General features: G+C 39.1%; 7 protein-coding genes across 11 annotated transcripts; 3 read left to right on the top strand and 4 right to left on the bottom strand.

The window, feature by feature from the left end:
* Positions 1–68: 68 nt before the first annotated feature.
* Positions 69–909, top strand: LOC127254147 (uncharacterized). The gene is made up of 2 exons (XM_051279062.1): positions 69–210; positions 293–909. Exons 1-2 carry the CDS (start codon positions 76–78, stop codon positions 494–496), a joined length of 339 nt encoding a protein of 112 aa, XP_051135019.1. The 5' UTR covers positions 69–75; the 3' UTR covers positions 497–909.
* Positions 910–1,257: 348 nt separating this feature from the next.
* On the top strand, positions 1,258–2,784 carry LOC127254146 (RING-H2 finger protein ATL3-like). The gene has a single exon (XM_051279061.1). It carries the CDS (start codon positions 1,658–1,660, stop codon positions 2,525–2,527), a length of 870 nt encoding a protein of 289 aa, XP_051135018.1. The 5' UTR covers positions 1,258–1,657; the 3' UTR covers positions 2,528–2,784.
* Positions 2,785–3,588: 804 nt separating this feature from the next.
* Positions 3,589–6,114, bottom strand: LOC127254143 (pentatricopeptide repeat-containing protein At4g20090). Its single transcript, XM_051279057.1, has one exon. It carries the CDS (start codon positions 5,708–5,710, stop codon positions 3,740–3,742), a length of 1,971 nt encoding a protein of 656 aa, XP_051135014.1. The 5' UTR covers positions 5,711–6,114; the 3' UTR covers positions 3,589–3,739.
* A 2,188-nt stretch (positions 6,115–8,302) lies between these two features.
* Positions 8,303–9,566, bottom strand: LOC127254421 (uncharacterized). Its single transcript, XM_051279512.1, has 5 exons — positions 9,433–9,566; positions 9,165–9,349; positions 8,518–9,031; positions 8,361–8,442; positions 8,303–8,317 (listed from the first exon to the last, which is right to left on the bottom strand). The coding sequence occupies exons 1-5, from the start codon at positions 9,564–9,566 to the stop codon at positions 8,303–8,305; spliced, it is 930 nt and encodes a 309-aa protein (XP_051135469.1).
* LOC127254142 (1-phosphatidylinositol-3-phosphate 5-kinase FAB1B-like) lies at positions 9,441–20,786 on the bottom strand. Of its 5 annotated transcripts, none has more exons than XM_051279052.1 (13): positions 20,290–20,786; positions 19,243–20,137; positions 17,911–18,651; positions 17,204–17,357; positions 16,754–17,098; positions 15,611–16,426; positions 15,172–15,503; positions 14,672–14,795; positions 14,422–14,592; positions 12,502–14,010; positions 12,005–12,271; positions 11,595–11,916; positions 9,441–9,753 (listed from the first exon to the last, which is right to left on the bottom strand). In XM_051279052.1, the coding sequence occupies exons 2-13, from the start codon at positions 19,839–19,841 to the stop codon at positions 9,569–9,571; spliced, it is 5,565 nt and encodes a 1,854-aa protein (XP_051135009.1). In that variant the 5' UTR covers positions 19,842–20,137; positions 20,290–20,786; the 3' UTR covers positions 9,441–9,568. The 5 variants fall into 5 exon arrangements, 4 of the variants coding, with proteins under 4 accessions (XP_051135009.1, XP_051135013.1, XP_051135010.1 ...); XR_007839418.1 differs by adding an exon at positions 10,812–10,897 and having other exon boundaries at positions 9,644–9,753; positions 19,243–20,648; XM_051279056.1 differs by lacking the exon at positions 9,441–9,753 and adding exons at positions 10,514–10,894; positions 11,130–11,183 and having other exon boundaries at positions 19,243–20,647.
* A 140-nt stretch (positions 20,787–20,926) lies between these two features.
* LOC127254145 (uncharacterized) lies at positions 20,927–23,916 on the top strand. Its single transcript, XM_051279060.1, has 5 exons — positions 20,927–21,673; positions 22,306–22,458; positions 22,562–22,703; positions 23,180–23,421; positions 23,554–23,916. Exons 1-5 carry the CDS (start codon positions 21,251–21,253, stop codon positions 23,758–23,760), a joined length of 1,167 nt encoding a protein of 388 aa, XP_051135017.1. The 5' UTR covers positions 20,927–21,250; the 3' UTR covers positions 23,761–23,916.
* A 181-nt stretch (positions 23,917–24,097) lies between these two features.
* On the bottom strand, positions 24,098–24,575 carry LOC127254149 (uncharacterized). Its single transcript, XM_051279063.1, has 2 exons — positions 24,433–24,575; positions 24,098–24,356 (listed from the first exon to the last, which is right to left on the bottom strand). The coding sequence occupies exons 1-2, from the start codon at positions 24,501–24,503 to the stop codon at positions 24,098–24,100; spliced, it is 330 nt and encodes a 109-aa protein (XP_051135020.1). The 5' UTR covers positions 24,504–24,575.
* Positions 24,576–26,396: the final 1,821 nt, after the last annotated feature.

The following is a 26,396-nucleotide window of genomic DNA, read 5'->3' as shown; positions in this document are numbered from 1 at the left end:
ATTCTGGATTCATCTGGGTGCTGATCAATCGATTATATATTATGATCCAATTAATCTGGGAAAGGAGATTTGAGAATGGGGATTAAAGTATTTGGGGGTTTTGGGAAAGAATTGGTAGGTCGTGCAGTATTCCTGCGATGGATGGCTGCCAAAGCTCCCAACCGTGCGGCAGTCCATGGCTTGAAGCTTCCAGCCCCAGACATCGTCCCGGTACAGATAAAAAAGCTTGGTTTCATAATTTACATAATATTGACAGGCCTGATGCGCTGATCTGAATTACTGCTTATTGTAGAGGGAGAAAGTGGAGAGGGTGGAGATTCAGAGTGCGATGGAGGAGAAAGGGAGAAAGAGGAAGGAGATTGAAGATAGTGTTGATTCCCATCTCAACAACTGGCGATCGCAGCTGCTCTACGTCGAGGAATTTCTCTGTGTTGTGCCAGGAACTTGCAGAATCATGCTCCAATCGGAGAAGATGATAAAAAAGATCTCCGTATAGACAATAACACAATGGAATACTTATCTATATAATTAAATTCGTTATTTCAATATATTAATTAAATCTTTGTCCGTAAAATAATAGTCCTAATAAATTGATTATTAACAAGTAAAATAAAAATAATAAAATTATAAATCAATAGCCGACTTAAACAAGTAAAATTGAATTGAGGTACAAACTTGTTTGTTTGATGGGCGTGGCTCTAGTTTCATATCAGAAGCTATGGTCATGTACATATTTTATTATATTATATTATATTATAATATTGCAGAAATGGATATGTATTAAAGTTATTTGTGGATATTGTCCCTTGTACACACCTCCCTCCCTCCCTCGTTGCTATTTTGACCTGTTCTGAGCTGTGTAGATAATAAATAGTCCGCTAATAATAGATTAAAACTAGAGTCCGATTGTTTTATGCATATGGCGTTAAAAGTCGAGTCAAAATGGTGTTAGTAACTTTGTTATATAAATATAGTTATTTAGTGCTGCTAATTATTTAATAAGTTGTCAAATTTCAAGTCAATAAAATGTTGAAGAGACGTGGCGTGGTGGTGGAGGATGCTCATGTTCAATACACTACTTGAATTGATGTTGATAAGGATGACCTGACCTGACCCGACCCTAAATTCGAATTTCCCATGCCAAAACCAAATACAACTTTAGGTCCTTTTTTTTTTTTTTTTCTTTTTTTTATTACAACATTACAATTCTAAAATGATACTTTCTCTATAAATAGGAGGAAATATGTTCGAAATCGCAGGATAAACACAACCCTAAAATACGTGTATTGACTTGACGATGAACACGAACACCAACTCTCCAATACATTATTTCCCTTCAACTTCATTTATACCACCTTCTTCTTCTTCTTCTTCTTCTTCTCTTACTTACAGTAATTTATTGATCATTTTGGCAACTGGGATTGCGATGGGTTGTTGATGATGATCATGAGTGTGCCACTCGTTTTTCAAGCATTCATGTTCATTTTCTCCTCTCCTTCCTCATTTTTCCCTCGGATCTTCTGTTCCTACTTGCTACTTTCATAAGCTTCCATTGTTGTCTATATAAAGCAGAGAGCATTCAATGCTACTTTTCTCAAACCCTAATTTCACTGCATAAGCTGAAGCTCGCAAGTGATTTTTGAAGAGGAAATTGAATATGAGTGGAAAGGTTGGGGGGGACGCCGGAATGATTGAGGTCACCGGGAAGGCAGTGGTGGCGGCCATTGTTATTCTTTTATTTCTCGTCGTCTTCTTCTTCTGCTTACACTTCTACGCCACGTGGTGCTGCTACCACCGCTCCTCCATCTCCACCGCCACCGCTCGGCGGCGGCGCCGCCGCTTCGATTTCGCTGGCGGACACCAAGAAATCACGATTTTGTCGGCCCTGCGCCGTGGACTGGATCCTTCAGTCCTCAAAACCCTACCGATACTGGTTTTTGACCCTGAGGAATTCAAGGATGGATTGGAATGTGCTGTGTGCCTTTGCGAGGTTTCACATGGGGAGAAGGCTAGGGTTTTGCCCAAATGCAATCATGGATTCCATGTCGACTGCATCGACATGTGGTTTCAGTCACATTCGTCATGCCCTCTCTGTAGAAGTCCTGTGACAGCCAATCACAGCCTGCCAAATATTGGAGCTGAATCAGCACCGCCATTGCAGACAACTCTTCAAGCTTCCCTTCCAACAGCAGGGGATAATTCAGGTACTGATTTCTTAGCACAAGAGGTCCCCAATTTCCCAACCAACGTGCTGGTTTGGGGCAGGGAGACTGAAGTGAGCACCTTTGGCCCCTCTGCAGAGGAAAGCCATCAGGAAAATGCTGCAGCCGAACCATCCAGTTCATCATCAACTGATGGTGTGCCATCAGTGATCATCGATATTCAAAGACAAACAAATGAAGATGAAGAACAGAATTCCTCTGTGCCGACACGGCTTAGATCGCTGAAGAGGCTGTTAAGCGGCAATCGAAGAGTTAATCCTTCCAGTGGAAGGAAAATGGATCAGCTTGAGCAAGGAAGTTCTTGATTCATTCATTCATTTTGATCCATTTTAACGTGATGATATGAATGGTATGGATCACAAGTTTGCATCTTCGATTGTTTCCCACAGCATGATGATCAGATTATGCCATCAAATGTATTAAAATCCTTGGCAAATTTGGATTGTTCCTATGAAGTAGTTTTCTTTCCCTTGTTTTGGTTGATGAGTCAGTGGACCCGACTCTTGATGTTTGGTTATGTATAATTAATGCAATCCGAATTCCCCAGTTTGGAATTTCTGGATGAATGCTTCTGCCTAATTTATTTCCCTAATAATCACGACAAGATCTTGGTTTTCAGATTCAGATTGTCCATGAAAACATCATAAGGACCTCCCTCATCACTCATAAAGACAGTAAGACACTTCTTGCCTGTCCCACACTCAATCCACGAATTGTGTGATCATAGCATCACTACCGGAAAGAAAGAAAAAAAAAAAAAAAAAAAAAAAAAAAAAAAAAACAACAATGAAAATTCAGTCAACAACATGAATGGAATAAAATTAACAAGCAAGCAAAGAGTCGGGAGATGGATATAAGTAAATGGCAGAAGTAAGCAATGCTTCTCCTATCAAATAACCAGAAAACTCGGGTTTTGTTTAGATACCCTTCATTCTGCAAAATAACAATCTTGTGTAGAAAGGAGAACAACCATGAGATGGAAAATAACTTTCTTAGTTTCAAGCATTTTCAAATGCTTTACTACAGTTAATTCACTTGCAAATATTATCTGTCTCTAGATAAACAACAGAAATAACCTTTGTGAACTGTAAAAGAATAGCAATTGGAGTAAAAAGAAGTTTAAGCATGAATAGGAGAAGATCGCAGTTATTATGAACATTGTCAATCCATGTCATCAGAAGTCGAGCAACCTTACTTTCCATAAACATCAGTTAAGCCACCACCTTTGTATCTCTTATAAACAAAGTCCTAAAAGCACCACTAAGCAGCCATATCAGTCCATTGCAGGGTACTAAGTTCATAATACTGTGTGGTTCAAATAACCTCAAAGTTCCTATGCAATATGCAACAGGCCTTCTGAAATCAGAAGCAAAAGTAATATAAGTTTTCATAAGAGTCTTTTTAGTAATCATAAACAAGAAATTCATATAAAGCAAGAAAATAAATTTATTAATAATATAAATAACTAGTCAAAAAATTAATTCACACTATGTAAAGAAATCTCAGCCCTTGTTATGTCATAAGAATAATTCACCCCAACATTTGTCAATGACTGCTCGAACTTTCTTTGGCCTACAGAGCTCCCGTACCACTTTTTCCCAAGTGGAGGGCTTTGGGCAAAGATAACTTTCAAGCATCACTCCTATAATTTTGCATGCCCCAGCTATCATTTGTCGCCTGTACAGCCTTAGCACAAGCTCATCTAAAAAATCTCTACCATCTTGTGGAGGATCAAGCTTCTCCTTCAATGTTCTCAAGAATATTTGACATGTAACAGAATCAGGATCACACCCTTCGTTTAACATGTCATTTAACATATCAATAGCATGGCTTATATTGCCCTCTTTGCACAAAGCTTTAATAAGTATGTTGTAGGTGAATACATCAGGTTTGGCATTACAGTATTTATATCGCATCTCAGTATATAAGCTTAACCCCTGTTTTGTAAGTCGAGCATTACACAGACCTTGGATCATGGATGTATAAGCCACAGCATCAGGTGCCAAACCTTTCGCCAGGATGCGCTTCCATATTGCAAGGGCATCTTTCACATTCCCTTCCTCACATAGGCCATGAATAACCACACTGTAACAAACCTCGTCATCTGGGCAATCCTTCTGAGCCCTCTCTTTCCATAAAAGAATTGCCTTAGCTGCGCTTCCAGCCTGAAAGAAACCCTTCATTAGAGAGCTGTAAGTGAAAGCATTTGGCATGCAACCTGAAGCAATCATTTTCATAAAAAATTCTTCAGCTACATAAGGCTTCCCTTCTCGACACAAACCATCTATGAGAGTACTATAAACAACAGTATTGGGCTTGCACCCCTTTTGGATCATCCTATCCCACAATTTTATCGCCTCTTCAGATTTTCCCTCCCTAAACAATCCACCTATAAGTGCTGAGTATACATACTCATTTGCTTTGTACCCCCTTTCCTCCAATGATTCCAATATATGCACACCATCAATAGACTTACAATTCTTAGCAAGCCCGTACATCATGGTCCCGTATGTAACTTCATTCGGAATGAGTTTATCAGACAACATTCGGCTCAAAAGACTAACTGCCTTGTCAAGCTTTCCTTTGAGGCACAGCCCATGTATGAGTGTGTTGTAAGTCACTTCATTCGGAGCACAGCCTTTCAGAAACATATTGTCAACTAGCTTGGATGCCCGGGACAAGTAACCCTTCTTGCAAAGCCCACTAATCAACACATTAAACGTCGCCACACTCGGGTCACAGCCCTCAATTTGCATCTCATCCAACAAGCACAAAGCATCCTCCATCCTATCCTCTTTACACAATCCATCCATCAATGTGCAGTAAGTGTATGCATCCGGCTTACATCCAAAGCCGGGCATTTCCCGGAACAAATCTACTGCCCGGCCGATTAAATGCAACTTACACAGCGCTTTGATCACTAAATTAAATGTCAAACCATTTGCAGAAATATTTCTTCTATTGTACTTGACATAATCATAGAACTCCAAAGCCCTTTGGTATAAGCCTCCTCGAATCAACACGCTAAGAACTGAGTTGAAAGACCTCACTGTTTGCTTACATTGAAACTCAGGCACCATTCTATGAAATAAATCAATAGCTTTATGCGGCAAATGGGCTTTCCCATAAGCTCTGAAAACTACTATGAAATTCTTCTCAATAAGAACTCTATTTTCCCGTTTCATCCGTTCGAAAACCATCTCCAAGGACCTGAAATCCCCGGAGCCGGCATGAAAATCGATAAGGGAGTAGAATGTGGAGTCTCCCTGCCTATAAGAACCCAGCGTCCGTGCACCTCTGAATATTGAATCAGAAATTGGAGGAGCAGAAACATCAGGAGTAGCGTCGTGGGGAGGGGAAATTTGGGGTTGAGAATTTCCATGGGCAGCGGCGAGCGTCCTGGAAAAGAAGAGGCGAGCGAGATACTTACCAGGTATAGAGAAGAGCTTGACATTTGACTGCTTCCCCTGGAATGTGGAGAAGGGCATTCTTCTATTTACGGAACAAAAACCCGAACCCTTGCAAAGAATCCATTTATTTCCAACTATGAGCTTCTGATGGATTTGGGTTAATCAACGTTGGAAAGGGGCGAGTCTGAACTGTGAAGCGTCGATGATGTGATCTGCGCCACCTGCGCGGCGGTTGCAAGGAAATCATTCCGACGGACGGGAAATTGGCCCACGGGCCTTTACAGACCCTTCCAGAAGGATCTAAGATTCAAGGCCCGACTAGAAAACTCAAGTAAAATGGACTAAGGCTCGACTGTACAGGTCCATTAAGCAAGAGGGCAGGAAAGTAAAGTTAGCCCACGAAGAAGAAGCGAAAAGTTGTAAAATTTGGGTGATCAAGAAATACAGAGATGCAGCTTTCAATGGACATGGCAGACTGCTGCACTTTCTCCATTTCGTAGGTTCTTTTCTCATTCCGGCTTTGACTTGCAATTTCTTTTATGCGTTTTTCTTCCATCTGATGGTAGCACGGTTCCGCAGGCATGGGAGCGGTCAAGAACCAATCTTTTTTAGGGTGCAGGAATTATTTCCTGAAAATCTTGATCTTGAAGATAACCCTCGCTGTCCGTTGCCTATTTTATTTTCCTTTTTCATCAACAAAGGCCTATAGAAAACTGTGTTTTTCTTCAAGAAGAAGCGTCTTTACGATATGCAACAGTGTAGGGAAACAGTAAACATAAAAACCGATTAATACACTGAAGACAGTCCAGTCCAGTCCAGTGGAAAAGCTTTCGAAAAAGTTTCAAGAAAAGAATCCGTTTCAGGAGTTTGGCAGGAGGCCTTGTTTGTTGGAATCGATATATGTCACCTCACCTGACACTCTCTCTCCTACTTGCTGTGAAATTAGGTCCCCCTTCCCAATCAATATTAGAAAATTTGCAGAATCAACTGCGGTCCTAGTTCATTTGCATCACCTTGGATCAATACTCTCTTTCTTGATTGATGTGTGACACCAAATTGAATTTTCAATTGAGTATTTCTTGTCCCCCTTTCCATTGATTGATGGAGCTCATTTCATGGTATATAAATTGTTCTTCATCTACCGGTTCTTAGAGCAGCATTTAATTTGGTAGCCAGCTTGTACACTAGGCATACAATATTACGATTGGCATGCTTTTCAAGCATATTTATAGTGCAGGTAAAAAACTCTGCTGCGCAATCATTGTGGACAATATAATCATAAATAGGGAGTTAATGCTGCTGACTTCGTTCGACATTAAAGAAGCCCAGAGGTAACATGAAACTCTGAATTGATTAGATAAGCATGGAAACAGTGTTCATTAATGCATTTGTCTGTCTGTATATCATCCAGTAACCCTGGCCTGATAAAACTTCTTTTTTTTTTTTTTTAAGATTCACCAATCACCATTGCATGCATCTTGATATATATGCGTGTGTATGTTCTGTCCAAGCACCCATGAAAATCACCTAATTGGCCACTATTTCCAGATCATTCAGTGAGTATATCCTATCCTAGTTTTCATTTATGAGAAAAATCAAGGCTAAGGCAAGCCATGGACATTGTTGCTCTTCAACCACAGGACATATATCCTCATTGCTATTTAAAAACGTTGTCTAACCATAACCATCTGTTTCAGTATCTTAAATAGCATAGTTACTGCAAGGGAAGCAGCCGCATGACTTGTGCCCCGAGAGGTGAGAGTTGTTCTTGTTAATGGCTGCCTTGCGCGCCGGCTGCCCAATCCCAACTTTCCGAATTTGTTCCGAGTGCTGAAACTGTGCTGCTGCTCTCCATTCTTCAGCTTTCCGGTGCACATCGGCCATCCTCTTCATCAGCTTTTCTTCCAAATTTGATCTCATTTTCTGTATCTTCACCTGAAATAATAAAGAGCCAAACATATATGTTGGTTATCTTGTAAACTCCTGGAGTCAGTCCAGTGAGAATTTTCTATTGGATCACATGGGCTGTGTACTAAACTTATTTGCTCTTTACAAGGCCTTGAATTTTGGTGGTATTCCGGCAGGGAGACGAACAAGACAAAAGGCCAATTAAAATAAACACTGTACAGAATGCAGTGCTACTGCACATGGGGGGACATGACTTTGGAAATTCCATGCCTAATAACTATCTTAAGTAAAAGATAATGATCTGCAAACCATCTGACATCTCATGCTTCTCTCTTACTTCTTCTAGAGCAATTAGGACCACATTTGTTACTACCAACTATTTAAAAGGGATTAGGAACAACACAGCACAGCAAAGGGTATTCTTGTCTGGCGGGTGGCTCAATGTGGATGAAGCCAAACCTGAGTTTGAATAAGTCTACACATACGGCCAACAGAATCCCACCAAATCTTTAATAATGATATATAGACTCAAGTGGGGGGGTGTGTATTGCTTCCTGTGTTTCTCAGATTTCTTATATCTATGCCATGCCATGCCATTCTATGGTCACATCCAAATGCTTACTTATTTTGTCTTCATGCCAAAAGACTAGAGACACTGGTGTTTTTAGTACATCTTTTACCGCAAACACCGAATAGGGTCAGTCAGTAAAAAGAGTCTAAAAACTAACAGTTGGCAGTGGCAAGGATTATCACAAGCAAGAATCAGTAATTCTGCAGCTAATGAATTCATTACCAGTATTAGGAGTGAATGAATTAGTACCTCAAGTTTTCTTGACTCGGCTTCTGCTTTTGCACTTTGGAGATTCACCCAAGCTTGAATTTTTGCTTCCTCCCTTTGATACCTGAAATTAACAAATTCTCCTAATGTCACAATTAATCGAAGATCAAATTTAACTAATGCTGTTCTAGTTCATCACCTTAGGCAGCTCTTTGTTTTGGTTTCTTCTTCCCAAGCACAAGCTTTTGTCTCAGAGACACTTCTCCGGCACTCATTGCTCACCTCATAGTGTCTAAGACTCTTGGATATCTCCTCCTCTTCCTCCTCCCTGGAACTCCAATTGGCTGTTAGAGAGTCAAATTGTGTTCCAATTTGCAGCTTGGCCATATGGCACTCTTGCAGTTGTGTTATGTCAATGGTGTAGTTTGAGCTATCAATACTACTTTGGGCTAAGGGACCAGACCGATCATTTGGTGTGTTATGGCGTGCTGGAGAAGTGCTCTTGAACGGAGTTGGACACCTTGAAGTGGTGGAGCTGCCAAGAGGAGTCATATCTGTGCCAACATCCCTGAGTTTCACCTCGTGCATACTCTGAATGGTTGCATCATTCATGGATCTTTTGACTGTGTTTCCGAATAAGAAACCTTCTTGCATAGGCTCCAAGCACCCAAATTTGGGACTGGTTGCTTGATTCACCTCATTTGGGAATTTATCTGTGCATTTACTCAAACCAAGTGAGTATGATCTAATGGGCCATAGGTAAATTAATGTTACCATGAAAGTGAAGGCAAAAGAGAGACCAGGTAGGACTTAGGAGTAAGATACTTATTTTGAAAAGCCTCAAACCTTTTAGAATTACTTCTGCAGCAGGTGAGAGAGAAATCCCATTGATAGCTCCAGCTGAAGTATGATGCTCGAGCACTGAAGGCTCCTGAAAAGTTGAGATCATTTTTGAAACTCTCTCTTCAGTGAACCTGGATTTTTCAGCAAAGATGTCGCCAATCTGAGGCCTGTACCCAGCACTGCATTGCCTGGAAAACATTTTAGAAGGCTCTGATGGCTTCAAGAGGCCATGATTATTTGCTGGAGATTCATGGCAAGAACTTCCGCTAACAAGCCATTTCTCTGCATCGTCCCACTTGGAAGGGAAACTCTTCCTTGAAAAGCTCCCATTGGTAAAGCTGAAAATAGGCCTCCCTGGAGTGGGAGGAGCTTCCGGGCATCTTCTTGTGGCTGAGTTTTCCTCATATTCACAACTCCTCGGTTGCAGAAAGCCCCGGCTTTCCATGGTGCCATGGTTTGGCACTGGAAATGAGTTTACTAACTCTGAGGTTTCTCTGAGAGTCACCTTGCAAATGGGGTCGGAGAAGGAATCCAAAAATGGGTTCTTTAAGCTTGTCTTGGATAGTCCACCGTTGATGTCCACAGTTGCTCCCTTCATCAGCAGCAGAAACATCAAAACCCACATTTATGAAAGAAAAAAATACAGAGAAGGAACACCAGAAAAATGGCAGAGCCTAGTATATTACTGAGGAATAAAATAATATAAAATACCATTTGAGAGGAAAACAAGGACGGAGGTTCCAAGTACTTGCAGCTGCTGGAGAGATCCATGGCAGAAGCAGGGAAGAAGAAGAAGAAGAAGAAAAAAAAAAAAAAAGAAAGAATTTCAAAATCTGTAACTCTGGTGTAGGACAAGCCTAGGATGGGTAGAGGTGGGTTAGTTACTTGTGGGATTTCATTTGGCGTGGCACATACATGACATGATATGATATGGAGTGGTTGAATTCTATTTTCCAAATGAGAGAATAATCTTTGATGCAACACTTGTGGATACAGGAAAGTGATTGAGAAGTTTAGTTAAAATAGGAAGCACTGTTTTCCCCGGAGCAGAGAAGAAAAAGGGGCAGTGGGGGGTAGGGTGGGGTGCTATGGCCACTGCCAGCTTCCAGCTTTAGTCTAAATTCTAAATTACTTATATTAACATATAGCATGCAAATGCAGTTGAGGACAAAAACTTGCAACAGCTCTCTACCTCCACCTCTACAGAGTAGTGACAGACAGACGCTATGCGTGCAAGTCTGCAAGCCTAAGACTTAGCCTTACTCCCCACAGGGTGGAATCAGGCCATTATACATTACACTTTGAATAAAAAGTTTTGTAAGCATACATATGCATATACATATACATATACATATACCAACAGTTGTATTTCTTATGTTCATCTCATTGGATAGTAAATGACTACTACACACTTATTAGTAGTGTTTAATGATGCTATTCTAAGAAGAACAGCGCCATAATTAATAGTCTTGAATTATGTTGTTGGTTCCAATTGGAACCCACCATACATCATGTGTTTGTTTTCCCTTTTTTTTTTTTTTTTTCCTTCTTGGTGGGGATTATTACCACAATACAAACTCCAATAATTTTGATGTAGCTTAGATACATCATTCTCCAACAAGATTCAGTTTAGTTTGGAAAACAACAAACCTCATCACCATCACCATCGCCCTTGGCCTTTAAAGCTGTCTCTCAATTCAGCTTCTACTGTACTGTGAGTGCAACTGTGATTGCTGCTGCAGTTGAAGGACAAAGAAACAGATGAACAGTGATTGTGCCAGCGAACTATCAAATCTTATCAAGAACAAGGTACTTGAGCATCTAATAACTAATAATTAGTCAAACCCTCCAAGAATTTTGCTTGACTAATTATATGACTTCTTTGATGGATGATGAAATGCATGTAGAGGGAACATATATAGATATAGTGTGTGATGCTACAGGAATGAAGAGTACTGGAGAGAGGACCTGGGATGAAGGTCCTCATTTTCATGCCTGCCAAGTATCAAGATCTGCCACCACCTGTGACTTGAGGTACACATGTGATTCAAAGGAAGATGGAGATGGAAAGAAGTAAAGCCAAGGCAAGTGTTCATTTTGAAACTTCATCTATACAGAATTTTCTCCATGTGTTCCAATTCCCTCAAGGAGGAGATAACAGCAGCAGCATGATAACTACAAACATTGAGTGAGTACAAGAAAAAAGGTTTTCTTCCATTTTGTCCCCCAGTCATTTTTGGATCAAGGGGGTTGCAGATATAACCTTCCGATTCAGGGAGTACTTACCGGCTTCCTAATCCTAAAGAATAGAGAATTAGGAGGAATAACAATGCATACATACATACATACATACATACAAATGTATATGTATTCTATAAACAAGATGAGGTAAAAGTGAATCCCAGAACTTGATTCCCAAAGTGCTCTACTCACCAGTTTCCATGTGCTGCTGTGTGCTCTCCTCACATAAGTCAGACTGTGACTTGCTGCTAGGAATGAATTTAGGAGGTGACCATTGATCTGGAACCATCAAAAAATAGGTAGTCATGGCCTTACGGAACCTCTTCTTGTATTGCTTTGGGGATATGACCGTTGGTGAGGCATTTTTGGGTCCGCCAAGAATAGATGCTTTCACCCATGTTTCAAGGTGCTTATCCCATGTATATTGTCTCATAAAGTCAATGATTCCAAGGACTAGTTCTTGCCTTTCTTCATCAATCCCTACTAATAGAGAGTAATCCATCACATCCTTTGACTGCAAAAAATTGAAGGAAAGAAATGTGATCAGCTTTGTGGAACCTCCTGCGATCATTCATTGGAAGATAAAATGTCAGTAAACTTACAGCCAGAAAGGCAGTGTCATTCCAGACAGCTCTTTCTAATAGTCTTTTGGCTTTGTTTCCAACAAATATTGGAGAAGTTGGCATGGCTTCGATCAAGTTCTGGTCCAACAAAACTTTATTGCTTCCTGAAGCATCAGCATTGTACCGGGACCTGGAAGAGCCTTTGAGATCATAAAGCCGTGTCAAATTTCTTCCAAACAGAAGATTCTCCATAACCAGGACATCCATCTTTGTTTCCTTCCCTCCTTTAAGATGCTTGGATGTCACCTTTTTCAACACAATGCCAGAAAAATTATCAATAAATATCATGTAATGCCATGGCAGGAATAACTTTTTAACCCACTATAAGATCTACTTCAGATGGCAAAGTGATGAACAGGGTAGCTATCAGAATGTTTATACTAAGGAACATCTATTAGAAGCCTAATTCTTGTTTGCATCAATATGACAACCATATTCGATTCAATTAGTTCACATTCAATTCCAAGCATTTTTACCTGATAAATTCCAAGAATCTTTGCCAGGCATGTGGGGCTTCCTGTGCTAATTGATTCAGAAAGATATTTAAAATAATCCGGAGCAAATTTGATAAATGATTCCAGCTCAGTCTTTGTCACTTGCTTGATAATAAACCGATCATCCAAAGTTTTTGCAAAAAAGACATTGCTCTTGCCACCTTGAGCTCCCCACTTCTTACATCGGCTAAGGGATCTAATAAAATCCACCTCTGAAGGACAACATATCTTCCTCAAGGCTTCAAAGCGCTTTGCATAATAGCAAGTAACTGAGTATTTGACTTTCCCAAGGGGTCCATCATCTGAAAATGACACTCTTGCATGCAATGCTTTATCATAAGACACTGGATCCAAGGACAATGAAGTACGAGAACTTGTTGACGACAACATGTTTTCATCTACAGATCCAAAGCTTCTGAAGGAGTCCAAAGTTTCGTCCAAAGAGAAAAATGATTGATAAGTGCTCCCATTAGATAACTGGATAGAAAGAACTGAGTCTGTACCGTCCTTTGTTCTGTCAGACTCGCTACCCATTTGCGCAATATAATCAGGAGAAACAAGTGCAAAAGATATAATACTTGTAGGTTCATCATCATACACAGGAACAACTGTGTCATCAACTCCCACATTTAGAAGCAGTCTGGCTCCACCTTGGACTTCCGACTCCCTCAAGGATGAGATGTACACTGGATTATATTCACTCAAGAATTTCGGAGCATTCCGTACAAAATATGTGTCTAATGATTGGTAGAAACTTAGAAATGGTATGCCCAGCCAGTTCAAATTGTCTTTGTCATCATCCAAACCTTTGGTAGAAATTATGGAAGGTAATTCAGACATCTTAGAGACATTAAGATTTTCTCTGGGGTTTTCTGAATCAGACTTGTCGGGTACACTAACGCAGGGAGAATCGAACTCAACTGTTCCAGGAAAACTCTTGTTCTTGGGGATTCCTCTAACTGGATAATTTTCACCAGTCCATGCTGCATCAAGTGTATCTGATAAACAAATAGGTTCTTGCCCTTCAGAGAGTGCTCTATGAACAGTAACACCAGATGCTACAGGATCAGATCCATCATCAACCTTTGTCCCAGGATGAAGTGCAACCAAATTTTTATTTTCCTGATCAGATTCTATACATTCATCGTTTCTTTGAAGAACCACAGCAAGGTGATTCATGATTTCATCACTTGTTCCGTGATCAGGACTTGGCATTGCATCCGTTTCAATGGTGGAAACATTTATGTCAAGAATTTTCTGTTGGCCTAGAATATTTTCAGTATCATAAACCAGTTTCTTAGTGAGCTCTGGAGAGGCAAGCCCTGTGTCTTCTGGTCGGTTCTTAACATCTAGGCTAGATGCATGCTTCAGGCGCTGATCCCACAAATAAGACTGGAAGACCAATTGTCTACGAAGTTGATTGAGCTCAAGAATATCAATGACAGGTTGACCTTTTCCTGCCTCCTTGTTCAAAATTTTCTGGATCAATTCCTGAAAAATTGCATGCACTTTTTTATCAGTCATGTTGGAAAATGAAGATGAGCTTAACAATAATGACTCCTAAAATTTTACTTCCAGAAAGGTACTATTTTCAACAGACTGACTAATTATTACCTTCCTAGAATCCAAAAACATTACTCTATGCCAGACAGGACAATATTCTACATTGCTAATGCCTAATAATCAATAAGAAACTCCCAGAAACTCACAAGATTATGCCACTCTAAATATTCCAAGGGACTCTCTAGACCGATATCCACAAAATGAGTTTGTTACGAGGAAGTTCAGTATGGAGTTCATGGACCAATACTACAGTCTTTTGCTTCGGTCATTTTGATAATGAAATGTAAACATTCCAATCACACTTAGTATGGATAGGTAAATAAGACAACGATTCCAAACCTCAAATTCTATCTTCTCTTTCTGCAGCATATCTTCTGCCTCTGCTATTTTGCGCCTAGATTCTGGAATGCTGATTCCGCTGCTCTGCAGATTTAGACCAGAATGTCTTTCTACCAGAAGACAAATAGCATTAAGGACTTCAGAGAACAAAAGCTCAGCTCTTCCAATAACCTGTTGATAGACAAAAATGAAAATGCTGAAACATTACACATATACTGTAACTGAAACTAGGATATTATATATCATATACCTCGTTCAACTCTCTTTCTAGCCATTCCTGTCTTTCATAGCTGAAACCCAGTTTTGACGGAGGAAGGTACACAGAATGAACACTAATTGGTGCGTACCGAAAGCAAGCAACCATGTTCCCATACCTGCAAGCAACTCTTTATCACAACAGATGCAAATTGCAAAATGGACACCTACTGGAATAACTCACATGAATTTTCAAGCGAAAAAACAAAGTAGAAAATTACTACCAAAACCCACTCAGCAAGTAGGAAATGGAATGGCTCAGCCCACTCAGCTAATTGTTACCACAAACCCCAATTATTATCCATCACATCACCAGATACAAACATAGCAAGTATGTGTGGCCCAAGTAACTGTACAAGGTTAAAAAAAAAAGGAAAAAAAAAAGAACTACCATAATTATTATTTTTTTTTTTTTCAATTGTTAGGCTTTCTGGAAATTATACCTGCCTAGATGAGTAATAGTCCATGATAACATCTGAAAACATGCAAACATACCCGTAAAACCGAAGACAGTCTCTATGCAAAGAATGGCCACAGCTTGCCACTCTGCTTGCAGCAGCATGGTTCGAAAAGCTTAGCTCCAGAAACTTCCCAAAGGACAATCCCCATGCTGCGTCAGACATCACTACCCTTCTTATTGCAGGTGGGAAACCGTTAATTTTTGGACATCTCAAGCAGCGGTGCCACATCCAGATCTTTCCATCCTTTTCACCACGCAATATAGGCTTAGACAATTTTTTCACAGAGATTGTTAGGGTACCTTGTCGATGAGTATAACACTGAACATGAGCTTCAGCAGGCATCTCACATGAGCGGCATACATAACTCTGTCATGAAAGTTAGATGTTGTCAGCTTGGTGGAAAAGACACCTTGCAACTATAACAACATTGAAGTTTTTATGTGATTTCACTACAAAAGCAGAAAGAAGAGTACCTGATCAAACAACTGATCATGCAGAAACCTACCCAATGGCTTATCAAAACTGCCATAATATTTTATTCGAAACAGATGAGATCTTTCACAGACAGTGCCCTTCCACACACATCTTGATGATAAAGAAACCAAAATGCTTTGATGGTCTGATGGAGAAGGCAGAACCTCTTCCTTTAAGGCAGGTTGTTCCTCAAGAGCTGGTTTTGCACCAAGTTGCAAAGATAATGGGTCTAATACATTTCTATTCGTATCACTATCAAGGGAATAACTTGGCAAGATTTGAAGGTCTGAATCTCCTTTGACACCAACTCTGTTACCTTCTAAAAAATTTCCCTCTAAAGCCCAAGCCAGATTAACAATGCCTCGATCTTCTGAAGACATGTTTAAAGCAGAATGCTGGAAATCCTCTGCAGAAAAAGGGACAAGAGGGTCCACATACTCTGAGCTCATTGGAGATGGAGGATTATATGTCTGCAAACGTTCTGTCTGGCAACTAGAAGCAACTGCTTCCTTCAGCAATTCTGAAGTGGGTACACTATTAGATCTATGTGGTTCACCAACAGATTGAGGCCCAGGAAATATTTCACTGGCAGGAACCACTACATCAGGTACAGTTGAGATGGACCTGCCAATGGTTGATGTCTTATCTGGAAGTGCTACTGTAATTGGAGAATTCAATGGAAATTCTGGCAGTGAGGCACCTTCATCTGCTAGAAAAGATGTCTCCAGAGCCAAATGATACGCTGCAAAAACACCATATTGTACAACATGCTTGACTTTCTTCAGCTCATCTCCGTTGGCACCTCGAAGTAATATCTGAACAGATAAGAGTCCCGCTTAGAAATTAGTGCAAGAAGCCTCAGAGCACACCTTTTTCTTTACAGGATACATAAAATTGCACATGAAGAAAATACAATGAAACTTATTTACAGAAGGACAAAAGAAAAAAAAAAAACACGGAAACATGAGAATTTGGTTCTCTGGCCAGCCTCTGAATCCCCACTAATTTTTCACGAGTTGGATCATGGTTAGAAAGTTTTCTTTAATGAGTATACAAGGACCTTTCTTAATTAATGGTTAGAACAGCATTTGTCATCTCAACATGGCACTTGAAAAGATAGAATAATCTTTGGACAAACTTACCGTGCAGCCCAGTGGTTTTGGACAGCCTTCAAAATACATCAATGTTTTCACAAGCTTCTTTCCAGCCTGACCAGCACTGCCATGCTCTTCCAAATATCTTTCTACATGGATTGCATCACAATATCCTAATTTATGTGATGACATATGGTCAATTGAAGGGACAATTTGGGCACCAGTGCAACGTGAAATCCGCTCCAACAGAGGCCTTTTAATATTTAGAACAAGAGATATATCTTTAGCAAGAAGGTACTCCTGCGCGTGTCGAGAAACAGATTTCTCCACAAGAAGAATATCAGGCTTTTGTGCACCTATCTTTGCAACAGCCATCTTAAGATGGTCCATTTCCTGAGAACAAGCAATTGATGTTAGAAGAAAACCACAGAAATATACGCATATGGATTTATATATAAAAATATATATGTATCATAGTGGGGCATTAAAAATCTCAACCTGTTGCAACAAAGTATCAAGGCTTGAGAGAGCATTTGAAACCCGTTGGTATTCAAGAGCTCCGCCAAGGATCATTAAGCGAGGTTTCTCTATTTTTGATGCCATCCTTCGGTGAGCAACATTTTTTTTGCACACTATTCCTTTGACCACCAAACTGACAAGGATCAAAGATATCATCAAAAACATGAACAGGAAACTTTCAAGTATTAATGAGAAGCAAGATCATAAAGGGTAGATAAGAAAAGTGAAGAATTAAATGATACTAAAAATGTATATGAAGCTTAATAACAAGTAAGAGTCTGAATATTAATGTAATGGAACACATTGAAGGAATTAATTTTAGGTTTATGTGAAGTTATCAGGACAAGAATCAGCTCACACCTTTATCCATCAACTTATTTATTAGATTACAATTTTTTTTCCCCCAATGCAGACTTCAATGATCCAACTGTAATGATTCAATAACATCTCAAGCCAACACACTTCCATAAGCACCAAAAATCCACCAAGATTAAGATAAATGGTGAGTTAGGAAAACATGATCACTAAATCTATCACTCCATCAAATTCAACCATTGTCTCATCCATTCCAGCTGATATATAATCAGAAACAGAATATCTATGATGGACGAGTCACACTCGAGAAATAATTTTATCAGAAATTAATGAGAGGAATACACAGTATGAACAGTTAAGTAAGCAATTACCTTTCACTTCGAAGACCCGAGGCTAAACATTTTACCTTCACATATCCACCAGGGTCCATTTGCCCACTCTTGCTTGTATCAGGCTTTAATAATGTCGCAGCCTCCCATGACAGAGCTGTAATTATTTCTAACCAACTTTCTTGGTCGTTCTCATCTTCACCCAGAAGATTCTCCACCTGCAAAAGCTGAGCAACTAGACCCCGAAAATGACCATCAACCACAGTCTTCATAACTCTCTTGTGCTCTTCATTGGATCTGTCCCTATTTCTGGACTCCCCACTCCCAAAACTGCTTGAATTTCGTAAATATCCCCAGTGTCCAGCAGCATATGTATCATCATCTCCCTCAAATAGAAGTGCCTCCTTTTCATCGTCCTCTTCTTCTGGTTCAGGGGGCAGCCAAAGAAGTCCATCATTTTCGAAGTCCACTGGTTGGGTATCAGCATCTTCAGCTCCATACAAAGAAGCAGATGCCTCATATTCATCAACGACATCACTTTCAACACCTTTCCTGACAATGCGCTGGACTTCTTCTGAAATAAAGGAATCAAAGCTGTTTCGAAATGGAGAGCTGCTCAAACTTTTTGAATCACCAGCATATCCATCAGGATGAACTTTGTGTGATTTATAGGTACTGCTGACATCCTCAAACTGCTTGTGCTCATAATAGCCACTCAACTCGGGAAAATGTCTTGTTCCAGGATTTAAATGTGGTGATTCAAGATCATCATCTTCGTCACTCCTGTTCACCAAGGTGCAAGTAATACTTGGTTAATAAAATAGCCTATATGACTAGTTTAATAAACTAAATTAACAGAGCAGTTTCAAACCGTAGCATAGCCAAATTATGTTCTACATTGCAGAAGCTCGCAAGTTGGAGATTGAATAAGATTCCCTGCTTTGAGGAAAACTAATAATTTATGTACTACAAAGCTTCATTAGAACTCACCTAATAAAACTTAGCCTTTGCAATACAAATTCAGAAAAAAAAATGATTCATCATTATTTAAGCAGCCTAAGGTGTAACATGAGCTACATAGCAACAGTCCTAACCAATCACCGGGCAAAGAGTCCATTACAAGGGAAGTAAACTATGAAATAGTCCAATTAGCAAACTAGTTGGGTGTCCAAAACTGTTTCTTACATGGCAAATTGTGCTTTAAGTTTGGTCAGCTCAGTGTGTATATCATACAAAACACAAGACTTGAGGACACAGTTAAAGACAAAATTTTGGGAGCACTGAGGTTGCCAAACCAGGTACACATGCTTAAGTAATTGATTCCATAACTTGCCACCAAGTTGATAAAATATAAAAGGGAGATTCAGAACTAACCGACTTTGGAAAAATTCAAACTCCTTTTGAGACTGATTTTGTTCTTCTCGGTCCACAGCATGATCATTAGTTGTTGCTGGCATGACATTCTGTCTTTCGACGGTTGTTTCCATTATTGCAGATTGATGTGGACTGAATCCAGCAGACTGTGGCAGGGATGCAAATGTAATGCTACTGCTGCCACAGGTTCCACTAGACTTGCTGCTAACGAAACTGGTTGCTGACGGCGAAGCACTGCTGATCTCCGAACCAGCAACCTGGTGACCATTATCAACAACACCTGCCTGACCTTGTTCCTGCTGCTTGAAACAGTAATTACAGACTCTAATCCTATCCCACTCTTCTGCTATATTCTTTGGTTCACTAGGCTGTGCAGGGATCCAATTTGAAGTACACTTGCCACAGAATATTCGACCACAGAGTCGACAATGGTGTCTGCGGTTAAACAAGGTGAACTGCGAATCACACTCATAGCACACCCTGCAGCTCTGATCGGGCATCCAGAAATCCCTGGACACATTGGCCGGTTCCGACCGCCATGGCACCCAAGATTTAAGTAGGCCTAGCACATCAGAATACTGCTGGTTTGTTTCATCCATCGAATCGACAGCCCTGCTTCCCCTTTCATTGTGATATTCTCATTTCCTTACAACTCTAGCATTCATTTCTAACACCAAATACAGATTACCATAACAGAACAATGGTGCAAGCCAGATTTCCAAATAAGCCTATTTACAAGGTACAACCAAACGACCAAATCACTAATCCCGTTCTCCTTCCGCCGACACTCAGCGTCAACGGGGGCAAGAGTTGCAGGAAGCTTGCTCCTCCACCCAATTAACGTAAATCCCCAATTTCTCCACCGCTACCAAATCAAACACGCACCGGAAATATTCTGCAGCCGGTGGTCAATTAAAAAAATTTGCCGAAAGTAGCAGATATAAAAAGGTCGAGCTCAGTTAAATTCTGGGAGCAACCCACATTCAGCCATGGACAAATAAGACAGAAAGCAATCTAAAGAAGCAAGGTAAGAAGCAAAATATGCACCTTTTAATACATACAACACTGAACAGCTGAAGAAGCGAAACCCCCCACAAAAAAAAAAAAAGTAGGGGAGATAGAAAGACGCGATCACTGGGCAATCGATCAAAATCCAACTCAAATCCAACTGTCAGACAGTTCACTAAGAACGCGGAAATTGAGGTGAAGTCTACTACTATTATTACTCCTATTCCCACTCTCTTTTAAGTTTTAATCGAATGAATTTGACTCACCGCATGATCATTTTCTTTTCCGTTTTCATTATCATTTTCATTTTCTCCGTCTAAAATAAGACAACCCACATACAGCTGATGTGATGATGAGCATCATCAGAGATCCATCCGATTCGATTATCCATTGTAATTTATTACAAGCAAGTATTAATCGAAAGATTAGTGGGTTTGACAGAGAAAGCATAGTATATAATACTAATATAATGTTGAGCTGAATCAAAGGGTGAATAGCTGTGCCAATCATCTCGGTGCGCGTGGACGTGGAGCAGTTTGAAGTTTGAATGAAATCCTAAAATACTAAATTAATTAATGAAGCTGTCAGGTAAATTTATAGCATAATTAATTATTCCTTCTTGATTTTTCCACGGGTCTGGTTAGGTCAGCGGTTCCGGTTAGCAACTCGGACCCAAACTAGGACTTGACTCAGACAGCTGTACAGTAGCTGTCCAATCGCCGGCGCCGGTGCCGGTTAGTAATGCTGAATTCCGACAACCTGCGGGTCTTTCGTCATATGGGCTGGCCCAATTTAACTAATGGGCGGGCTATATTGGGCCGAAGGATACTTGTGTGGGCATCGATGCCTAGAGTCCATTCTTGATCATTCGTCGCCGGAGACTCGCAATCGACCGTCCCGATGATCGCCGCAGCATAATCACGAAGCGGAATCGAATAATTGCTGATTCCGATATACTATTGTTCCTCCTCCTCCTCCTCTTGCTATTAAGATTGAAGAGATGTGGCATAGGTCGGCCTCCTTCATTCTCGACAAACAGCACCAAAACGACGACCCCTTATCAAACCCTCCTCAATCTGCCATGGCTGCCGCGCAACCCGAAAACCCTAACCCTAAGATCTCAATGTACTACCAGACACGCGCTGCCCACCACGGCGTCATCACCAGTGATTGGCTCGCTCAGGCGCAGGCCGCCGTCGGCGGGTTACCCGAAGACTCTGTCTCCGACAATTATGTATCCAGTGGGGAAGAAGAGAACAGGGGTTTTAGCGTGATTGATGAGTTCAATAATTGGCGCAAACAGCCGGACTTGGCCGAGGCTGTTGCGGCTATTAGGGCTTTGGCCTCCGTCATCCGTTCGAGTCAAGCTACCACCATGATGGAACTCGAAATTGAGCTCAAGAAAGCCTCTGATTCCCTGAAAGTAACCAACTCTTTCCAATCTCTTGCCCATCTGCTTTCTATTTTCATTCGTGATTTTGGAACAGGTTAGGGCACCATTGAAATTTGAAGAAAATCAATTTTTTTTTTTTTTTATATCATGTTCATCTATTTCGCCTCTTTAACTCAAAAAGTTTTATGCTTGATCACATTATGAGAAATTATCAAAGCTAAAAGTGAATCAACATTAAATCCATTTCTGTTTCTAGAAATTTTGTGGTTTCTGAATTTTGATAGCTTTTGAGAATCAACTGCATTATGATGATTATTTATCCATTTTGATGACAAGTTTTGGATTTTATGGAGTAGGTAGCTCTAAGTTTACGGCCTCCTTCATTTTGCAAGTGATTATGCCCTTCTAAAGTTTTAAGGTGGGGATAATAATTAATGACTTGAGCATCTAGAATTACACAAATGGAGATATAGGTCTAGGTAATGTGATTATGATTGGATTGCCTGCACTTTTGTTCTGCAATATTCGAATTTCTGTAATGTTGAATCAATAAGATGGATGATAAAATAATGATTAAGATGTATTCATAACTTTGCTTAAGATTTGGATGGCCATAAAACTACTTCTATGAAAATTTTTAAGACCTTCAATGATCTGTGCAGTCATGGGACACTACCTCCATCTCTTTAACAGCCGGCTGTGATCTTTTCATGCGCTATGTGACAAGAACTTCAGCATTGGAATATGAAGACTTCAATTCGGCTAAGTCTCGACTTCTTGAGCGTGCCGAGAAGTTTGGTGAGATATCATACAAGGTATGCTGTAATTATGGATTATGAATTGTTCTTATCCTTCATGTTTCTATTTGCTTTTGTTATAGAATCCTTGAATGTTTTAAGTATTTTTTCTGTGTGCTAGGCTCGGAGAATAATCGCCATGCTCAGTCAAGATTTTATTTTTGACGGCTGTACCATTTTGGTGCATGGCTTCTCTAGAGTTGTGCTTGAAGTTTTGCGAACTGCTGCACAGAATAAGAAGCTCTTTCGAGTTTTCTGTACAGGTCCGTAAGTTAGGAAAGGCTTCATCTTTATTCATTAGCCTGATTAAGTTTGCATCACCTTTACTTAATGAATGAAAGGCTTCATATTTATTCATTACTCCCTTTTCTCTAACTTTATTGGAAATTACACTGCTCAGAAACAATTGAGGAATCCATATCATGTTTTCAGAAGGAAAAAAATTACTTCATAGCTAAGGCATCTGAAAGCGTTAGTTAAGATACTTGATTATTCATTTAAATGATACTTTGCAAAAATGTAGATACTTCCTGTGATGGTAGCACGTGATATATGTAATAAGGATGCAAAGTTGGGAACGGCTTGCATTATGTGTGAAGTGTGAACACTACCCTAATAGACAATCTATTTCACGTGATATTTATTCAATTTTAACATAGTTGATAGGGTGAGCAAGATTATGCTACTATCAGAGCCTCAAAGCATGATTTTAATACTATCTTTTGACTCTGAAATCCAGAGGGGAGACCTGACAGATCAGGACTCCGGTTATCCAATGAGCTGGCGAAACTTGATGTTCCTGTTAAGCTCCTAATTGACTCTGCTGTAGCATATAGCATGGATGAAGTAGACATGGTATTTGTCGGAGCAGATGGAGTTGTTGAAAGTGGAGGCATTATTAATATGATGGGCACCTACCAAATTGCTTTGGTTGCTAAAAGCATGAGTAAACCGGTTTATGTTGCTGCTGAAAGTTACAAGGTATGTCCAATGATTATTCTAAGTAGAAAATTGAATCACCATGAATTACAGAATTGAGGAATAACCCATTTCCTTGAATTTGGTTCGTCAAGTGACAAGAATTTACATTTTAATGTGCTGGCTTTCCTTCAGTTTGCTCGACTCTATCCGTTGGATCAGAAGGACATGGAGCCTGCGCTGCGCCCAATTGATTTTGGGGTACCAATTCCATCCAAGGTTGAGGTTGAAACATCTGCTCGGGATTACACACCTCCACAATACCTGACCTTGCTCTTTACAGATCTAGGAGTTCTAACACCATCTGTGGTAAGCGACGAGCTTATCCAGCTATACCTGTAGCATGGCATGTCTAACAGATCAAAATTCTCTAGTCATGCTCAATTTAGTATAGTTACAAATCTTTGTTTTGCTCTTTGCTTTCTGACTTGCAAGAAAAATGCTTAATTATGTAATGTGTTCTAAATGCCAGCTAGTTATTATTATACTTCATTCTTATCCATGGACATATGAGGTTTGAATTTTGATGCACTTTACGCCTTAACCTGATATCAGCATTATGCAATTATAATGGTTTCATAGCAACATTTGAGATTTATTGATTGATTGATTATTTAGTAGACATAGACAGGATCATGGCCAAGCCAGTACTATTTTTAAGTTAATTTAACTAGCAGCATTATGGTTGTCTGTTCTTTGAGAGAAACTTAGCCCTGAGGTCTGCAACATCAAGCTCCTGATGCCCAAATTGGCTCTCTGGGATCCAATTCCCACTCTTGGGATCTTTCATCCAAAACACTTGCTTCCCGATCGCTGCAGATTCATCACCTACTTTTCCCATCAACGGGACTATTTTTGCTGTCTCGACTGCTGAGGTGGCAGCAGAAGCTGAAGCTGAAGCTGAAGTTGAAGTTGCTGTGTGTACAGCATATGCCCTCCTGTTTGTAGCCAAGACCATCAGCAGCAGTTGCAGATATATGTGCAAATTGGGAATTCATTGAATCATGAATGAACCTGATAAAGTAAAGGCATTTGAGGCTGCTGCTGATTTGGAGTGTGCTCCTCCTGCAAATGGGCATGGCCATGCTTGTCGATAATCGTGGATGAGATGAGATGAAGTGAGAGAGATTTCTAATTTATAGGGTGGGTGAGTGTATGATTGATTACATGTAGATGTAGGTATGGATGATTAAGTTTGAGCAAGTAGAGGTTGCTCACAGAATCTAACTGGACTACTGTAATCAGTATAATATTCTTCCTAATTGATTCACCCTTATGATTATTATTATTGTCATCCTACTGCTACTACTACATGAACATGGTCAGCAATTGGGAATATATATGAAATGGGGGAATATTTCTATCTATGTGTGAGATTGGATTGGACTGGACACCACTAATACTCTCCTGTCGCTCACTGACAACAATCATGTAATATTAGCATGCACATTTTCCATTTCAACCACATGAAAACCCAAGTCATAGCCTCCAAGTTGATGCATCTTCATCTATAAGAATTTCGTTTAAATATATACTATTTCCTACTCATGTAAACAAAAATATTTTTATTAGTTTTTTATAATACTAATAAAATTGCTGCATGGCATAATCTATTTATTAAAAATCAGGTAAAAAAAATAAATAATTATTTTTATTTAAATAGAGCATGTTTGAATAGACCGAACTATTTATTATTTTTATAAAAATATTTTTTCTATTATTATATATTAAGAATAACTTTATATCTAATAATAATATTATTAAATAATTTCAAATCATAAAATTATTATAAAAAATATATTTTTTAACTTATATATATTAAATAATTATTTTTATGGCAAAAAATCAATTTTGGTCCCATATAAAAAACTCATCAATTTTGGTTCAAATATAACCAAAATTTATCAATTTTGGTCTCAATATAAAAAAAAACTCATCAATTTTAGTCCCAATATAAACAATTTCAATCAATTTTGGTCTCATTATAAACAATTTTAATTAATTTTGGTTCCACCGTTAAAAAACTAACGGAAATTGCTGACGTGGACACGACGGATGTGATGTGGCAGTTGACTTGGAAAATATACGGCCATGTACAATTATACACGGCCATGTATATTTCAGTGTATAATTATACATTGCCATGTTGTTACACGGCCATATACAATTATACACGGTCATGTACATTTTTGTTTTAGTTTAAAATTTTATTTTCTTGTTATATTTTTTTTAAAAAAAATTTATTTTGAATTTAAAATAGTTGATATAGTTAAAATGGACAAAATCAATACTAATTATAATATAATTAAAATTTATCAATTTTAATTCAAATATAAAAATTTATAAGATATATTCTTTTGAAATGTTTTGTCTAAAATTTTATTATTCATAAAAAAAAAAAAAATATCTTACAAACATCCAATTAGACAACTATTTTTTTAATTTTGTATGTTTGTAAGAAAGGTTTTTTTTTTCTAAATAGTAGAATTTTAGACCAAATCTTTCAAAAGAATATACTCGATAAATATTTATATTTGAACTAAAATTGATATATTTTAATTATATTTTTTTCCATTTTAACTATATCAACTATTCTAAATTAAAAAATATAACAACAAATTAAAATTTTAGACCGAAACAGAAAGGTACACGGCCGTGTAGAATTATACATGGTCGTGTAACAACATAGTTATGTATAATTATACACTGAAATATACATAGTCATGTAAAATATACATGGTCATGTAACAACATGGCCGTGTATAATTGTATATGGTCGTGTAACAACATGACCGTGTATAATTATACACTGAAATATATATGGCCCTGTAACAACATGGTCGTGTATAATTGTACATGGCCGGGTAACAACATGGTCGTGTATAATTATACACTGAAATATATATGACCATGTAACAACATAACCGTCTATAATTGTACATGGTCGTGTACTTTCCAGGTCAATTGCCACGTCACCT

This window comes from Andrographis paniculata, unplaced genomic scaffold (genome assembly GCF_009805555.1).
Source record: "Andrographis paniculata isolate CXL003 unplaced genomic scaffold, ASM980555v1 Contig52END, whole genome shotgun sequence".
NCBI classification, from domain to species: domain Eukaryota; kingdom Viridiplantae; phylum Streptophyta; class Magnoliopsida; order Lamiales; family Acanthaceae; genus Andrographis; species Andrographis paniculata.
Note: the sequence above shows the minus strand (reverse complement) of the source record. Positions and strands in the feature narration are given on the sequence as shown.

Excerpts from the sequence above, each read along its gene's own strand:
- LOC127254146 (XM_051279061.1), top strand. The coding sequence starts at position 1,658 with ATGAGTGGAAAGGTTGGGGGGGACGCCGGAATGATTGAGGTCACCGGG.
- LOC127254147 (XM_051279062.1), top strand. The coding sequence starts at position 76 with ATGGGGATTAAAGTATTTGGGGGTTTTGGGAAAGAATTGGTAGGTCGT. Across the intron at positions 211-292 it reads CAGCCCCAGACATCGTCCCG|AGGGAGAAAGTGGAGAGGGT; the intron begins GTACAGATAAAA and ends TGCTTATTGTAG.
- LOC127254145 (XM_051279060.1), top strand. The coding sequence starts at position 21,251 with ATGTGGCATAGGTCGGCCTCCTTCATTCTCGACAAACAGCACCAAAAC. Across the intron at positions 22,459-22,561 it reads TTGGTGAGATATCATACAAG|GCTCGGAGAATAATCGCCAT; the intron begins GTATGCTGTAAT and ends TCTGTGTGCTAG. Across the intron at positions 22,704-23,179 it reads CTTTCGAGTTTTCTGTACAG|AGGGGAGACCTGACAGATCA; the intron begins GTCCGTAAGTTA and ends TCTGAAATCCAG.
- LOC127254142 (XM_051279052.1), bottom strand. The coding sequence starts at position 19,841 with ATGGATGAAACAAACCAGCAGTATTCTGATGTGCTAGGCCTACTTAAA. Across the intron at positions 18,652-19,242 it reads TTTGAATTTTTCCAAAGTCG|GAGTGACGAAGATGATGATC; the intron begins GTTAGTTCTGAA and ends CTTGGTGAACAG. Across the intron at positions 14,011-14,421 it reads AAGAGAAGATAGAATTTGAG|GAATTGATCCAGAAAATTTT; the intron begins GTTTGGAATCGT and ends GCAATTTTTCAG.
- LOC127254143 (XM_051279057.1), bottom strand. The coding sequence starts at position 5,710 with ATGCCCTTCTCCACATTCCAGGGGAAGCAGTCAAATGTCAAGCTCTTC.
- LOC127254149 (XM_051279063.1), bottom strand. The coding sequence starts at position 24,503 with ATGGCCATGCCCATTTGCAGGAGGAGCACACTCCAAATCAGCAGCAGC. Across the intron at positions 24,357-24,432 it reads AAATGCCTTTACTTTATCAG|GAGGGCATATGCTGTACACA; the intron begins GTTCATTCATGA and ends GGCTACAAACAG.
- LOC127254421 (XM_051279512.1), bottom strand. The coding sequence starts at position 9,566 with ATGAGGAAAACTCAGCCACAAGAAGATGCCCGGAAGCTCCTCCCACTC. Across the intron at positions 9,350-9,432 it reads ACGATGCAGAGAAATGGCTT|GCAATGCAGTGCTGGGTACA; the intron begins GTTAGCGGAAGT and ends AATGTTTTCCAG. Across the intron at positions 8,443-8,517 it reads AAAACAAAGAGCTGCCTAAG|GTATCAAAGGGAGGAAGCAA; the intron begins GTGATGAACTAG and ends TGTTAATTTCAG.